The sequence below is a fragment of the Crinia signifera genome, chromosome 4 (genome assembly GCF_055691185.1).
Source record: "Crinia signifera chromosome 4, ASM5569118v1, whole genome shotgun sequence".
NCBI lineage: Eukaryota > Metazoa > Chordata > Amphibia > Anura > Myobatrachidae > Crinia > Crinia signifera.
In genome coordinates this window covers 304,499,601-304,516,838 of record NC_139220.1, presented here as the reverse complement: position 1 = coordinate 304,516,838, position 17,238 = coordinate 304,499,601, and the positions used below count along the sequence as shown (strand labels likewise).

The 17,238-nt window shown below is 43.0% G+C and overlaps 1 protein-coding gene across 1 annotated transcript in view; it reads left to right on the top strand.

Annotated features, from left to right (window-relative positions):
• The first annotated feature begins 557 nt into the window (after nucleotides 1–557).
• Nucleotides 558–17,238, top strand: part of LOC146073282 (uncharacterized) — a 41,217-nt gene continuing 24,536 nt past the window's right edge. Inside the window, exons 1-4 of the mRNA XM_083180462.1 lie at nucleotides 558–1,371; nucleotides 7,998–8,164; nucleotides 9,289–9,351; nucleotides 15,069–15,131. Coding sequence (XP_083036588.1) covers nucleotides 558–1,371; nucleotides 7,998–8,164; nucleotides 9,289–9,351; nucleotides 15,069–15,131 — 1,107 coding nt within the window. The remainder of the gene's footprint in view (nucleotides 1,372–7,997; nucleotides 8,165–9,288; nucleotides 9,352–15,068; nucleotides 15,132–17,238) is intronic.

Sequence of the window (17,238 nt, the reverse complement as noted above, 5' to 3'; positions counted from 1 at the left end):
AATAATCAAATGTGACATTTGAGGCAACTCTCCCTTATTCACAATACAATTTATTGTTTGCATATTATATGATGTATTTTACTGAGAGGGACACTGTATTTTTAGTCGCTTTATTCCTTTACCCATCTTTCCCTATTTTATTTTTTGTTCACGCTCTTTCCCCTTCCAAAATATATGTACGCTTATTTGATCACTATATACGGAAATTTGTTCAATAAACAGATTATGCCAAAAAATATATATATATATAAATTGTAAATGACTTGGACATATTTAATATGATATATAAAAATACATCATGTTCTATATATAAAGTAGCACTATTACAGTAATAGTAGAATTACCACAGAACAGCTTTTAAAATATATTTTCTTTTTTCTTGCAGGACAAATAAGTAACAGGATTTTCATTTGAAAGACGCCGTGGAAATTAACACAGCAATCAGATCAATCCACCTACAGGCACCATTTATTCCTGCAAATCTGGGGGACTGAGCTATTCTCATTTTCTGCATAGGAGAAACCTTCTGCTGCTAATTTGTATCTCATTAATACACAATGAGTCTGACAGGAGAGAGACCACATCTGTGCTCTGAGTGTGACAAATGCTTTACATATAAATCACAGCTTCTCATCCATCAGAGGAATCACACAGGAGAGAAACCACATATGTGCTCTGAGTGTGACAAATGCTTTACATATAAATCAGAGCTTCTCAGACATCAGAGTCATCACACAGGAGAGAGACCACATCTGTGCTCTGAGTGTGACAAACGCTTTACACGTAAATCACAGCTTCTCATCCATCAGAGGAGTTACACAGGAGAGAGACCACATCTGTGCTCTGAGTGTGACAAACGCTTTGCATATAAATCAGAGCTTCTCACACACCAGAGGAGTCACACAGGAGACAGATCGTATCTGTGCTCTGAGTGTGACAAATGGTTTACATATAAATCAGAGCTTCTCATCCATCAGAGGAGTCACACAGGAGAGAGACCGTTTACATGTTCTGAATGTAGCAAGTGTTTTACAGTAAAGTCACATCTTGTTACACATCAGAGGAGTCACACGGGAGAAAAACCATTTAAGTGCTCTGAATGTAGCAAGTGTTTTATCCAGAAGCCACATCTTGTTATACATCAGAGGAGTCACACAGGAGAGAAACCATTTAGTTGCTCAGAATGCAGCAAGTGTTTTACCAGTAAGCGTAATCTAGTTAGACATCAGAGGAGTCACACAGGAGAGAGACTATTTAGTTGCTCAGAATGTAGCAAGTGTTATACAAGTAAGCATCATCTAGTTACACATCAGAGGAGTCACAGTGGAGAGAGACCATTTAAATGCTCTGAATGCAGCAAGTGTTTTACAAGTAAGCGTAATCTAGCTACACATCAGAGGAGTCACACTGGACAGAAGTCATTTACATGCTCTGAAGATCTGAATGTATCACGTGTTCCTCATGTTCCCTTGTATCCCTGCAATGGGGATGATACAAATGTCTGTGGGAGGCAGCTTTCAGTGCTGGTCACCTAAGAGAGAAATTGAATTGTTGTTGCATTAGGGCACAAATATCTGATGGCACCGTCCACTCTCAGCCTCCTGAGACGATCAGCAGCAATATGTCAAAAGTTACCTGTATGGGTGCCCAAATATCACTTTTTACATCATGCCCATAACTTCAGATGGGTTATCTGTGTTACATTGCTATATTCATTCTGTTTGGCTGCAATTAGCATAATAATAAAAGAACATTAATTTAGGACTCCTGATCTCCTATTACTTTAGATGGGAGATCGGTTGTGCAGAATACAGTTGAATCCCTTCGATATGATTGCATATGAGGTCATTTTATTTTAGGAAACAATTTGTATTATATCAATCTGTCTTGTTAAAGACCAGTGAGGAGAAACATCTGTAGTTGATCCTCTGCACCAGTGACTGTAATAAACATTGTGTAGGGTGAACCCTCCAATAATATCCCTGCAATAGTATTTATTTATTTACAGTTTCTTATATAGCGCAGCAGATTCCGTTACACTTTACAATAGTAGACAGTGATAAAACAAACTGGGTAACAACAGACATACTTGGAGGTAAGAGGGCCCTGCTGCAAGCTTACAATCTATAGGAATTTAGGAGGGAAACATAAGGACAGGCACCAGTGATTGCATAGCTTGTAGGTCCAGAAGGGAAGCTATATAATACATAAGTGCCTCAGAGGGTTATGCATATGGAACTTAAATATGATAGACTTGCCTGAAGAGGTGAGTTTTCAGGGAATGCTGGAAAGTTTGGAGGCAGAGGAGAGTCTTATTGTACGTGGAAGGGCATTCTATAGGGTGCGAGTAACCCAATGAAAGTCCTGTAATAGTTAATGGGAGCTGGGGATCCATGCAGAAGAGACATAGATCTTGTGCAGAGCAGACATTTTATTTATAAATATATTTATGTTGCTCTCCTGACATAAGGGGAGCTGCTACTATTGACCCCCTAATACACTAGTATAAAGCTACTATTGACCCCTAATACCAGTGGCATAACAATAGCCCCACAGACCCCACAGTCCGGGAGGTGCTGAGTAAGTGTGGGCAGTGGGAGTCTGCGGGGCTATCTATGCGCTGCACTGCTGCCAGTGCCTGGGACCAACCTTACCCCTCTGCTTGCTTCTGCCACCGGGACCCACATATCTACTTGTCTCTTGTCTGTGGTCCCAGCTCTCCTCCTTGCAGGCTTCTGTTAATGAAAATTACCCTCATTAACAGGAGCCTGCCAGATCATTAACCCCTTGGGTGGTTCTTTCAGCACACACTTTTTGATGATGCTAGAGGGGGTGGAAATCACACTATGGTAGGGGAAGTACCGTAACAGAAAATAACCCCACTGGGGAAATGCCAAGTAATGGCACAAAACCCAAACTTACTCTGATCTGTACTCAGATCGCAAAGTCCGGTAGCATTCGGAATTCAGAAATCCAAACGTGCTCATCCCTACTTTGTGGCTAATGGGTGTTTCTGCTGCATGGCGTGTTATACAGTGGTCTTTATGATTTGCATTTTATCTTATTTTAGGCTGCTGATAGATAAATATTATGTTGATTTATTATTTTATTTTAGTGTGTAGGCCATTTGATGATGTGGGCTCCTTCATGTGACAAATAATAGTATTAGTTTTGTATACCACTAGGTCATGCCTTATTTGATATTGTAGGTCCTGTGTCAGGAGGCAGCTTGGGGTGGGCATTTTTATCCATGCATAAGATAAACATTATTTGTCCATCAGAAGGCTTGTCACGTAGCGACAGCTACTGGGCGGTGGGAGCAGCACCCTGAGTCTCCGCAGGAAGGCAGGGAAGTGACATTGTTACATCACTAACCTGCCAACACTATCAGTGAGGCTGCACCTGCCCAGCACAGGTCACATGCACACTAGCAGCTGGGCGGGGCTAACACTCACTGTGGCAGTTATCTCAGCACTGAGGGATGGAGGACGTGGTCTCTGTCTCTCTGACTGACACACTGATCTCTCCTCATATGGCATATTGTAATAATGGACATAAAACCCATGGTATAGTCTGGTCAGTGTCCACTACTCCCTCATCTGAGAAAAAGTATTTATCAGAGGGATGAGAAATCCTTCAGCCATAATACCTGATGGCCAATTTACCTCACATTCTGAGGTAACACTATGATCCAACGTGACTGCTGGCCAATGTCACTGACACTTCCTAATAGTTCCAACACTACTAAATGGGAACCCTAATACACGATTGCAGTGATGGATCTATGTGTGATGACGCCTGTGCGTACCTCCCAACTGTCCTGATATTTGGGAGACAGTCATGATTTTTTGTATCTGCCCCACCTGTGGCAGCCATAGTGCTGCTCAGCTTAGCGCCTAACCTATACCCCTCAAACTGAGCTTGTGTTTCCTGTCCGGGGTACATGAAGTGCATAAAGTTCTAAGCAGGCATTCAGGTCTACACCTATAGAAGAGTATTATATGGTGCTGAGGAGTCTCATAGGCCGGCCTGATGTGCCAGCTCTCTTCTCCCAGATATTGCTGCAGTTATTAATGTATTATTGGGGGACTAGTTATATGGTGCTGAGGAGTGTCATAGGCCGGCCTGATGTGCCAGCTCTCTTCTCCCAGGTATTGCTGCAGGTATTAGTGTATTATTGTGTGACTAGTTATATGGTGCTGAGGAGTCTCATAGGCTGGCCTGATGTGCCAGATCTCTTCTCCCAGGTATTGCTTCAGTTATTAATGTATTATTGGGTGACTAGTTATATGGTGCTGAGGAGTCTCATATGCTGGCCTGATGTGCCAGCTCTCTTCTCCCAGATATTGCTGCAGTTATTAATGTATTATTGGGTGACTAGTTATATGGTGCTGAGGAGTGTCATAAGCCGGCCTGATGTGCCAGCTCTCTTCTCCCAGGTATTGCTTCAGGTATTAGTGTATTATTGTGTGACTAGTTATATGGTGCTGAGGAGTCTCATAGGCTGGCCTGATGTGCCAGATCTCTTCTCCCAGGTATTGCTTCAGTTATTAATGTATTATTGGGTGACTAGTTATATGGTGCTGAGGAGTCTCATAGGCCGGCCTGATGTGCCAGATCTCTTCTCCCAGATTTTGTTGCAGTTATTAGTGTATTATTGGGTGACTAGTTATATGGTGCTGAGGAGTCTCATAGGCCTGCCTGATGTTCCAGCTCTCTTCTCCCAGATATTGCTGCAGTTATTAATGTATTATTGGGTGACTAGTTATATGGTGCTGAGGAGTCTCATAGGCCGGCCTGATGTGCCAGCTCTCTTCTCCCAGATATTACTGCAGTTATTAATGTATTATTGAGTGACTAGTTATATGGTGCTGAGGAGTCTCATAGGCCGGCCTGATGTGCCAGCTCTCTTCTCCCAGATATTGCTGCAGTTATTAATGTATTATTGGGTGACTAGTTATATGGTGCTGAGGAGTCTCATAGGCCTGCCTGATGAGTCAGCTCTCTTCTCCCAGGTATTGCTGCAGTTATTAATGTATTATGGGGTGACTAGTTATATGGTGCTGAGGAGTCTCATAGGCCGGCCTAATGTGCCGGCTCTCTTCTCCCAGGTATTGCTGCAGTTATTAGTGTATTATTGGATGACTAGATATATGGTGCAGAGGAGTCTCATAGGCCGGCCTGATGTGCCAGCTCTCTTCTCCCAGATATTGCTGCAGTTATTAATGTATTATTGGGTGACTAGTTATATGGAGGTGAGGAGTCTCATCGGCCGGCCTGATGTGCCAGCTCTCTTCTCCCAGATATTGCTGCAGTTATTAATGTATTATTGGGTGACTAGTTATATGGTACTGAGGAGTCTCATCGGACGGCCTGATGTGCCAGCTCTCTTCTCCCAGGAATTGCTGCAGTTATTAGTATAATATTGGATGACTAGTTATATGGTGCTGAGGAGTCTCATAGGCCAGCCTGATGTGACGGCTCTCTTCTCCCAGGTATAGCTGCAGTTATTAATGTACTATTGGGTGACTAGTTATATGGTTCTGAGGAGTCTCATAGGCCGGCCTGAATGTGCCGGCTCTCTTCTCCCAGATATTGCTGCAGTTATTAATGTATTATTGGGTGACTAGTTATATGGTGCTGAGGAGTCTCATAGGCCGGCCTGATGTGCCAGCTCTCTTCTCCCAGATATTGCTGCAGTTATTAATGTATTATTGGGTGACTAGTTATATGGTGCTGAGGAGTCTCATAGGCCTGCCTGATGAGTCAGCTCTCTTCTCCCAGGTATTGCTGCAGTTATTAATGTATTATGGGGTGACTAGTTATATGGTGCTGAGGAGTCTCATAGGCCGGCCTAATGTGCCGGCTCTCTTCTCCCAGGTATTGCTGCAGTTATTAGTGTATTATTGGATGACTAGATATATGGTGCAGAGGAGTCTCATAGGCCGGCCTGATGTGCCAGCTCTCTTCTCCCAGATATTGCTGCAGTTATTAATGTATTATTGGGTGACTAGTTATATGGTACTGAGGAGTCTCATCGGACTGCCTGATGTGCCAGCTCTCTTCTCCCAGGAATTGCTGCAGTTATTAGTATAATATTGGATGACTAGTTATATGGTGCTGAGGAGTCTCATAGGCCAGCCTGATGTGACGGCTCTCTTCTCCCAGGTATAGCTGCAGTTATTAATGTACTATTGGGTGACAAGTTATATGGTTCTGAGGAGTCTCATAGGCCGGCCTGAATGTGCCGGCTCTCTTCTCCCAGGTATTGCTGCAGTTATTAGTGTATTATTGGGTGACTAGATATATGGTGCTAAGGAGTCTCATAGGCCTGCCTAATGTGCCAGCTCTCTCCTTCCAGATAGTGCTGCAGTTATTAGTGTATTATTGGGTGACTAGTTATATGGTGCTGAGGAGTCTCATCGGCCAGCCTGATGTGCCGGCTCTCTTCTCCCAGGTATTGCTGCAGTAATTCGTTTATTATTGGGTGACTAGATATATGGTGCTGAGGAGTCTCATAGGCCGGCCTGATGTGCCAGCTCTCTTCTCCCAGGTATTGCTGCAGTTATTAATGTATTATTGGGTGACTAGTTATATGGTGCTGAGGAGTCTCATAGGCCGGCCTGATGTGCCAGATCTCTTCTCCCAGATATTGCTGCAGGTATAAGTGTATTATTGGGTGACTAGTTATATGGTGCTGAGGAGTCTCATATGCCGGCCTGATGTGCCAGCTCTCTTCTCCGATATTGCTGCAGTTATTAATGTATTATTGGGTGACTAGTTATATGGTGCTGAGGAGTCTCATAGGCCGGCCTAATGTGCCGTCTCTCTTCTCCCAGGTATTGCTGCAGTTATTAGTGTATTATTGGATGACTAGATATATGGTGCAGAGGAGTCTCATAGGCCGGCCTGATGTGCCAGCTCTCTTCTCCCAGATATTGCTGCAGTTATTAATGTATTATTGGGTGACTAGTTATATGGAGGTGAGGAGTCTCATTGGCCGGCCTGATGTGCCAGCTCTCTTCTCCCAGATATTGCTGCAGTTATTAATGTATTATTGGGTGACTAGTTATATGGTACTGAGGAGTCTCATCGGACGGCCTGATGTGCCAGCTCTCTTCTCCCAGGAATTGCTGAAGTTATTAGTATAATATTGGATGACTAGTTATATGGTGCTGAGGAGTCTCATAGGCCAGCCTGATGTGACGGCTCTCTTCTCCCAGTTATAGCTGCAGTTATTAATGTACTATTGGGTGACTAGTTATATGGTTCTGAGGAGTCTCATAGGCCGGCCTGATGTGCCGGCTCTCTTCTCCCAGGTATTGCTGCAGTTATTGGTGTATTATTGGGTGACTAGATATATGGTGCTGAGGAGTCTCATAGGCCGGCCTAATGTGCCAGCTCTCTCCTTCCAGATAGTGCTGCAGTTATTAGTGTATTATTGGGTGACTAGTTATATGGTGCTGAGGAGTCTCATCGGCCAGCCTGATGTGCCGGCTCTCTTCTCCCAGGTATTGCTGCAGTAATTCGTTTATTATTGGGTGACTAGATATATGGTGCTGAGGAGTCTCATAGGCCGGCCTGATGTGCCAGCTCTCTTCTCCCAGGTATTGCTGCAGTTATTAGTTTATTATTGGGTGACTAGATATATGGTGCTGAGGAGTCTCATAGGCCGGCCTGATGTGTCAGCTCTCTTCTCCCAGATATTGCTGCAGTAATTAATATATTATTGGGTGACTAGTTATATAGATGTGGAATGTGTCTCCTCTGTAGAACTGTAAAAGGACCAATCACAGAAATCACCATTAATGGCGTGGATATGAAAATTAATGAATTCATCACATGTCATTCAAAAAATGTGGTTTATTATATTGAGTGCAAGTGTGGTTTATTCTATGTGGGCAAAACCACCAGAAACTTAAAAACATGTCTAGCAGAACATGTGTACAACATTAGAAAATAACTTCTAGTCCACACAGTGTCTGCCCATTTTAAAGATATCCACAACTCAAAGGAATGTGAACTAAAATCCTTTGGAGGTTTAGAACAGGTTTCTTCAACCTGGTGGAACAAAAACATTGAAACTAAACTTGCACAAACTGAAATGAAATGGATTTTTAAATTAAAAACCCAAGTTCCCAATGGTCTTAATGGTGATTTCGAGGTTAAATGGTTCTTATGATTGTTTTTACCTGACATTGTTTTTACTTGACATTGGTTTTATCTGACATGTCTTTTATCATCTTTTCTAATATTATCTTTTTTATTATTGTTTTTATCTTTTTTACTTTATGTTTATGCGGACTGATTACGTGCTGCTAAGGACATTTATCGGGACATTACAGTGCAATCTAGAACATCTGGCTGCTATATTTTTGCACTTCAAACTTGGACCAAAGTTTCGGACCTGAAAAGGAGAGAAGATGGACTACATTTATACATTTACTTAATACAATTATAATAATCTGTTGTTCTATTTATGTCATCTCAAAAATGTCCTGTGTATTAAGTGGAACGCATATTTGCTGTTTAAAGTGGAACGCAAGGGGTATCTGACGTGGGTGATTCATTTACCAGCGCACAGATCTGCCTTGTGGAACGCAGACTTCCGGGATTGCTGAGATGCACGCTCCTGGAAGCTGTCATATGACGCACTTCCGGTCAACGTGACCGAGGAACGGAATTTGGGGCCTTTTTTTCTTTATTTAAACAGCTCCAGCCACGGATTACAGTATGCTCCTGATGAAGGACCACCAGGTCTGAAATGCATTGAGCAACTGTACCCGTGGCTGGAGTGACAGTACCGCAATTGAAAAGACCACCGAATCCTGCTTGGGCACCCCACAGTTCCGAACACCAGAGGACTTGCTATTTGGCATCCAAGTCGGAAACACAGGCAGTGGTTGGTGAGATCTGCTCGTTTTTTATCACCGGCTGGTGATTACATGCTTGTTTTAACCCATTCTTGCGAGTGCAATCCTTGAATAAATTGTTCCCCCCTGTGTCATAAAGGAGTTGCACTCTGTCATTTATTTTCTAGAAAAGCACTAAGGGATCAATACATCACTTGTGAAAAAGAACTGGGTATTTGATATCTCCACATAAGAGAAATTTTGTCACTTTAAAGTGTAAGTGTCGATTTATTATATCTCTCTGACCTCAGCACCAGGAACACTGACACTTTTTTCTGTTGTGCTATTTGTTTCAAGTTTTGGTGTAACTTGGTTTGTGTTCCCAGCAGCTTTGGTATATCTTGCACAATTTGTACATACTGTTTTTTCTCTTCAGACTAGTTATATGGAAGTGAGGATTCTCATAGGCCGGCCTGATGTGCCGGCTCTCTTCTCCCAGGTAAAGCTGCACTTATTAATGTAATATTGGGTGATTAGATATATGGTGCTGAGGAGTCTCATAGGCCGGCCTGATGTGCCAGCTCTCTTCTCCCAGGTATTGCTGCAGTTATTAATGTATTATTGAGTGACTAGTTATATGGTGCTGAGGAGTCTCATAGGCCGGCCTGATGTGCCAGATCTCTTCTCCCAGGTATTGCTTCAGTTATTAATGTATTATTGGGTGACTAGTTATATGGTGCTGAGGAGTCTCATAGGCCGGCCTGATGTGCTAGCTCTCTTCTCTTAGATATTGCTGTAGTCATTAATGTGTTATTGGGAGACAAGATATAAGCCTGTGAAAATGATGGCTCCTACAGTACCTCCAATCTCTGTCCTCACAGCTCCCTATCTCCATAGCCAGAAAGTGTGAAACAGATCAGTTTGCTTTTACTTTGTGATAAGGAGTAATTTGGTTCATCGAATTGCCTCTAGTGGTCACTGGTGATAAATCACCTCAATAAAGTGAGAAGTAGGTAGGGTTTTATATACAGATATAATCCTGGGTTATTTTTGCTAGTGGAAAAAGGGTATAAGCAACAATTGCTGCAACATTTGCTAAGCTGAGCAATTGTGTCAGAGTCTTATAGGAATACAATGATAAATAGTAAGGACACTTGCAATTGCCCCATCTGATGTCTAAAAGGAAAATATCTGTTTTATTGATGTGTATGTTGGGTTACAGCAAACATAAACATAAGGTAAAGCTAAACATAAAAAGTACAATCAGCCTCAAAATGAGTCAAAGTAATAGACATATATTAATATTTCCCTAAAGGCCCATACACACTAGAAGATCCCTGCCGAATCTGATGTTAGTGACGGCCAGGACCCAGATGGGGGGAGCATCGCAAGTGCATACACACGTGAGGAGTCAAATGGTGAGCTGCAGCATGACCATCGTTAACGAGGTCTCTCGTCTGAACATGTTTGGATGAGGGAACAGGTCATTAATGATGCACGGGATCACGCATAGCTAACAATGTACAGTGAATACATTAGGTGTGTATGGGCCATTAAACATATATGTACTGATGTAAAAGTTAATAAAATGAAAAGTCATCCAAACTTTAAGTGGACATGCATTAGGTTTATAGGCAGTAGGTTGACACAGACAATATGACAACACTTTTTTTTACTTTTTAATACTTTTCCATCAGTGGACTGTGATTGGGAGGAGAGAAGTGTGCCAAGTGGTAGCAGTAGCGGGGAGAGGAACCTGGCTAATAGCATGACGAGTAACTGAGGTCACTAATTGGGGTCCATGTGTCATGTGTTGTATACCAGGGTATTATTGGTCAGTAGTAGTGCCCCCTTGTGGCTGTAATTAGGAGGAGAGAAGTGAGCCAAGTGGTAGCAGTAGCGGGCGAGGAACCTGGCTAATAGCATGACAAGTAACTGAGGTCACTAATTTGGGTCCATGTGTCATGTGTGGTATACTAGGGTATATGGTGCTGAGGAGTCTCATAGGCCGGCCTAATGTGCCGGCTCTCTTCTCCCAGGTATTGCTGCAGTTATTAGTGTATTATTGGATGACTAGATATATGGTGCAGAGGAGTCTCATAGGCCGGCCTGATGTGCCAGCTCTCTTCTCCCAGATATTGCTGCAGTTATTAATGTATTATTGGGTGACTAGTTATATGGAGGTGAGGAGTCTCATCGGCCGGCCTGATGTGCCAGCTCTCTTCTCCCAGATATTGCTGCAGTTATTAATGTATTATTGGGTGACTAGTTATATGGTACTGAGGAGTCTCATCGGACGGCCTGATGTGCCAGCTCTCTTCTCCCAGGAATTGCTGCAGTTATTAGTATAATATTGGATGACTAGTTATATGGTGCTGAGGAGTCTCATAGGCCAGCCTGATGTGACGGCTCTCTTCTCCCAGGTATAGCTGCAGTTATTAATGTACTATTGGGTGACTAGTTATATGGTTCTGAGGAGTCTCATAGGCCGGCCTGAATGTGCCGGCTCTCTTCTCCCAGATATTGCTGCAGTTATTAATGTATTATTGGGTGACTAGTTATATGGTGCTGAGGAGTCTCATAGGCCGGCCTGATGTGCCAGCTCTCTTCTCCCAGATATTGCTGCAGTTATTAATGTATTATTGGGTGACTAGTTATATGGTGCTGAGGAGTCTCATAGGCCTGCCTGATGAGTCAGCTCTCTTCTCCCAGGTATTGCTGCAGTTATTAATGTATTATGGGGTGACTAGTTATATGGTGCTGAGGAGTCTCATAGGCCGGCCTAATGTGCCGGCTCTCTTCTCCCAGGTATTGCTGCAGTTATTAGTGTATTATTGGATGACTAGATATATGGTGCAGAGGAGTCTCATAGGCCGGCCTGATGTGCCAGCTCTCTTCTCCCAGATATTGCTGCAGTTATTAATGTATTATTGGGTGACTAGTTATATGGTACTGAGGAGTCTCATCGGACTGCCTGATGTGCCAGCTCTCTTCTCCCAGGAATTGCTGCAGTTATTAGTATAATATTGGATGACTAGTTATATGGTGCTGAGGAGTCTCATAGGCCAGCCTGATGTGACGGCTCTCTTCTCCCAGGTATAGCTGCAGTTATTAATGTACTATTGGGTGACAAGTTATATGGTTCTGAGGAGTCTCATAGGCCGGCCTGAATGTGCCGGCTCTCTTCTCCCAGGTATTGCTGCAGTTATTAGTGTATTATTGGGTGACTAGATATATGGTGCTAAGGAGTCTCATAGGCCTGCCTAATGTGCCAGCTCTCTCCTTCCAGATAGTGCTGCAGTTATTAGTGTATTATTGGGTGACTAGTTATATGGTGCTGAGGAGTCTCATCGGCCAGCCTGATGTGCCGGCTCTCTTCTCCCAGGTATTGCTGCAGTAATTCGTTTATTATTGGGTGACTAGATATATGGTGCTGAGGAGTCTCATAGGCCGGCCTGATGTGCCAGCTCTCTTCTCCCAGGTATTGCTGCAGTTATTAATGTATTATTGGGTGACTAGTTATATGGTGCTGAGGAGTCTCATAGGCCGGCCTGATGTGCCAGATCTCTTCTCCCAGATATTGCTGCAGGTATAAGTGTATTATTGGGTGACTAGTTATATGGTGCTGAGGAGTCTCATATGCCGGCCTGATGTGCCAGCTCTCTTCTCCGATATTGCTGCAGTTATTAATGTATTATTGGGTGACTAGTTATATGGTGCTGAGGAGTCTCATAGGCCGGCCTAATGTGCCGTCTCTCTTCTCCCAGGTATTGCTGCAGTTATTAGTGTATTATTGGATGACTAGATATATGGTGCAGAGGAGTCTCATAGGCCGGCCTGATGTGCCAGCTCTCTTCTCCCAGATATTGCTGCAGTTATTAATGTATTATTGGGTGACTAGTTATATGGAGGTGAGGAGTCTCATTGGCCGGCCTGATGTGCCAGCTCTCTTCTCCCAGATATTGCTGCAGTTATTAATGTATTATTGGGTGACTAGTTATATGGTACTGAGGAGTCTCATCGGACGGCCTGATGTGCCAGCTCTCTTCTCCCAGGAATTGCTGAAGTTATTAGTATAATATTGGATGACTAGTTATATGGTGCTGAGGAGTCTCATAGGCCAGCCTGATGTGACGGCTCTCTTCTCCCAGTTATAGCTGCAGTTATTAATGTACTATTGGGTGACTAGTTATATGGTTCTGAGGAGTCTCATAGGCCGGCCTGATGTGCCGGCTCTCTTCTCCCAGGTATTGCTGCAGTTATTGGTGTATTATTGGGTGACTAGATATATGGTGCTGAGGAGTCTCATAGGCCGGCCTAATGTGCCAGCTCTCTCCTTCCAGATAGTGCTGCAGTTATTAGTGTATTATTGGGTGACTAGTTATATGGTGCTGAGGAGTCTCATCGGCCAGCCTGATGTGCCGGCTCTCTTCTCCCAGGTATTGCTGCAGTAATTCGTTTATTATTGGGTGACTAGATATATGGTGCTGAGGAGTCTCATAGGCCGGCCTGATGTGCCAGCTCTCTTCTCCCAGGTATTGCTGCAGTTATTAGTTTATTATTGGGTGACTAGATATATGGTGCTGAGGAGTCTCATAGGCCGGCCTGATGTGTCAGCTCTCTTCTCCCAGATATTGCTGCAGTAATTAATATATTATTGGGTGACTAGTTATATAGATGTGGAATGTGTCTCCTCTGTAGAACTGTAAAAGGACCAATCACAGAAATCACCATTAATGGCGTGGATATGAAAATTAATGAATTCATCACATGTCATTCAAAAAATGTGGTTTATTATATTGAGTGCAAGTGTGGTTTATTCTATGTGGGCAAAACCACCAGAAACTTAAAAACATGTCTAGCAGAACATGTGTACAACATTAGAAAATAACTTCTAGTCCACACAGTGTCTGCCCATTTTAAAGATATCCACAACTCAAAGGAATGTGAACTAAAATCCTTTGGAGGTTTAGAACAGGTTTCTTCAACCTGGTGGAACAAAAACATTGAAACTAAACTTGCACAAACTGAAATGAAATGGATTTTTAAATTAAAAACCCAAGTTCCCAATGGTCTTAATGGTGATTTCGAGGTTAAATGGTTCTTATGATTGTTTTTACCTGACATTGTTTTTACTTGACATTGGTTTTATCTGACATGTCTTTTATCATCTTTTCTAATATTATCTTTTTTATTATTGTTTTTATCTTTTTTACTTTATGTTTATGCGGACTGATTACGTGCTGCTAAGGACATTTATCGGGACATTACAGTGCAATCTAGAACATCTGGCTGCTATATTTTTGCACTTCAAACTTGGACCAAAGTTTCGGACCTGAAAAGGAGAGAAGATGGACTACATTTATACATTTACTTAATACAATTATAATAATCTGTTGTTCTATTTATGTCATCTCAAAAATGTCCTGTGTATTAAGTGGAACGCATATTTGCTGTTTAAAGTGGAACGCAAGGGGTATCTGACGTGGGTGATTCATTTACCAGCGCACAGATCTGCCTTGTGGAACGCAGACTTCCGGGATTGCTGAGATGCACGCTCCTGGAAGCTGTCATATGACGCACTTCCGGTCAACGTGACCGAGGAACGGAATTTGGGGCCTTTTTTTCTTTATTTAAACAGCTCCAGCCACGGATTACAGTATGCTCCTGATGAAGGACCACCAGGTCTGAAATGCATTGAGCAACTGTACCCGTGGCTGGAGTGACAGTACCGCAATTGAAAAGACCACCGAATCCTGCTTGGGCACCCCACAGTTCCGAACACCAGAGGACTTGCTATTTGGCATCCAAGTCGGAAACACAGGCAGTGGTTGGTGAGATCTGCTCGTTTTTTATCACCGGCTGGTGATTACATGCTTGTTTTAACCCATTCTTGCGAGTGCAATCCTTGAATAAATTGTTCCCCCCTGTGTCATAAAGGAGTTGCACTCTGTCATTTATTTTCTAGAAAAGCACTAAGGGATCAATACATCACTTGTGAAAAAGAACTGGGTATTTGATATCTCCACATAAGAGAAATTTTGTCACTTTAAAGTGTAAGTGTCGATTTATTATATCTCTCTGACCTCAGCACCAGGAACACTGACACTTTTTTCTGTTGTGCTATTTGTTTCAAGTTTTGGTGTAACTTGGTTTGTGTTCCCAGCAGCTTTGGTATATCTTGCACAATTTGTACATACTGTTTTTTCTCTTCAGACTAGTTATATGGAAGTGAGGATTCTCATAGGCCGGCCTGATGTGCCGGCTCTCTTCTCCCAGGTAAAGCTGCACTTATTAATGTAATATTGGGTGATTAGATATATGGTGCTGAGGAGTCTCATAGGCCGGCCTGATGTGCCAGCTCTCTTCTCCCAGGTATTGCTGCAGTTATTAATGTATTATTGAGTGACTAGTTATATGGTGCTGAGGAGTCTCATAGGCCGGCCTGATGTGCCAGATCTCTTCTCCCAGGTATTGCTTCAGTTATTAATGTATTATTGGGTGACTAGTTATATGGTGCTGAGGAGTCTCATAGGCCGGCCTGATGTGCTAGCTCTCTTCTCTTAGATATTGCTGTAGTCATTAATGTGTTATTGGGAGACAAGATATAAGCCTGTGAAAATGATGGCTCCTACAGTACCTCCAATCTCTGTCCTCACAGCTCCCTATCTCCATAGCCAGAAAGTGTGAAACAGATCAGTTTGCTTTTACTTTGTGATAAGGAGTAATTTGGTTCATCGAATTGCCTCTAGTGGTCACTGGTGATAAATCACCTCAATAAAGTGAGAAGTAGGTAGGGTTTTATATACAGATATAATCCTGGGTTATTTTTGCTAGTGGAAAAAGGGTATAAGCAACAATTGCTGCAACATTTGCTAAGCTGAGCAATTGTGTCAGAGTCTTATAGGAATACAATGATAAATAGTAAGGACACTTGCAATTGCCCCATCTGATGTCTAAAAGGAAAATATCTGTTTTATTGATGTGTATGTTGGGTTACAGCAAACATAAACATAAGGTAAAGCTAAACATAAAAAGTACAATCAGCCTCAAAATGAGTCAAAGTAATAGACATATATTAATATTTCCCTAAAGGCCCATACACACTAGAAGATCCCTGCCGAATCTGATGTTAGTGACGGCCAGGACCCAGATGGGGGGAGCATCGCAAGTGCATACACACGTGAGGAGTCAAATGGTGAGCTGCAGCATGACCATCGTTAACGAGGTCTCTCGTCTGAACATGTTTGGATGAGGGAACAGGTCATTAATGATGCACGGGATCACGCATAGCTAACAATGTACAGTGAATACATTAGGTGTGTATGGGCCATTAAACATATATGTACTGATGTAAAAGTTAATAAAATGAAAAGTCATCCAAACTTTAAGTGGACATGCATTAGGTTTATAGGCAGTAGGTTGACACAGACAATATGACAACACTTTTTTTTACTTTTTAATACTTTTCCATCAGTGGACTGTGATTGGGAGGAGAGAAGTGTGCCAAGTGGTAGCAGTAGCGGGGAGAGGAACCTGGCTAATAGCATGACGAGTAACTGAGGTCACTAATTGGGGTCCATGTGTCATGTGTTGTATACCAGGGTATTATTGGTCAGTAGTAGTGCCCCCTTGTGGCTGTAATTAGGAGGAGAGAAGTGAGCCAAGTGGTAGCAGTAGCGGGCGAGGAACCTGGCTAATAGCATGACAAGTAACTGAGGTCACTAATTTGGGTCCATGTGTCATGTGTGGTATACTAGGGTATTAGTGGTCAGTAGTAGCACCCCCTTGTGGCTGTAATTGGCAGGAGAGAAGTGTGCCAAGTGGTTGCAGTAGCGGGCGAGGAACCTGGCTAATAGCATGACAAGTAACTGAGGTCACTAATTTGGGTCCATGTGTCATGTGTTGTATACCAGGGTATTATTGGTCAGTAGTAGCGCCCCCTTGTGGCTGTAATTGGCAGGAGAGAAGTGTGCCAAGTGGTAGCAGTAGCGGGCGAGGAACCTGGCTAATAGCATGACAAGTAACTGAGGTCACAAATTGGGGTCCATGTGTCGTGTGTTGTATACTAGGGTATTATTGGTCAGTAGTAGCGCTCCCTTGTGGCTGTAATTGGCAGGAGAGAAGTGTGCCAAGTGGTAGCAGTAGCGGGCGAGGAACCTGGCTAATAGCATGACGAGTAACTGAGGTCACTAATTGGGGTCCATGTGTCATGTGTTGTATACTGGGGTATTGGGGGTCAGTAGTAGTGCCACCTTGTGGTGGTGATAGTGGAAAATTATGTTTACATGTAATCAATGCTGTTACTTCACCCTCACATTGCTTATTACACTAAACTGGTGCAGATGATCAACTATCGATGTTTTCTCTCTCTAGTCTCTAACCA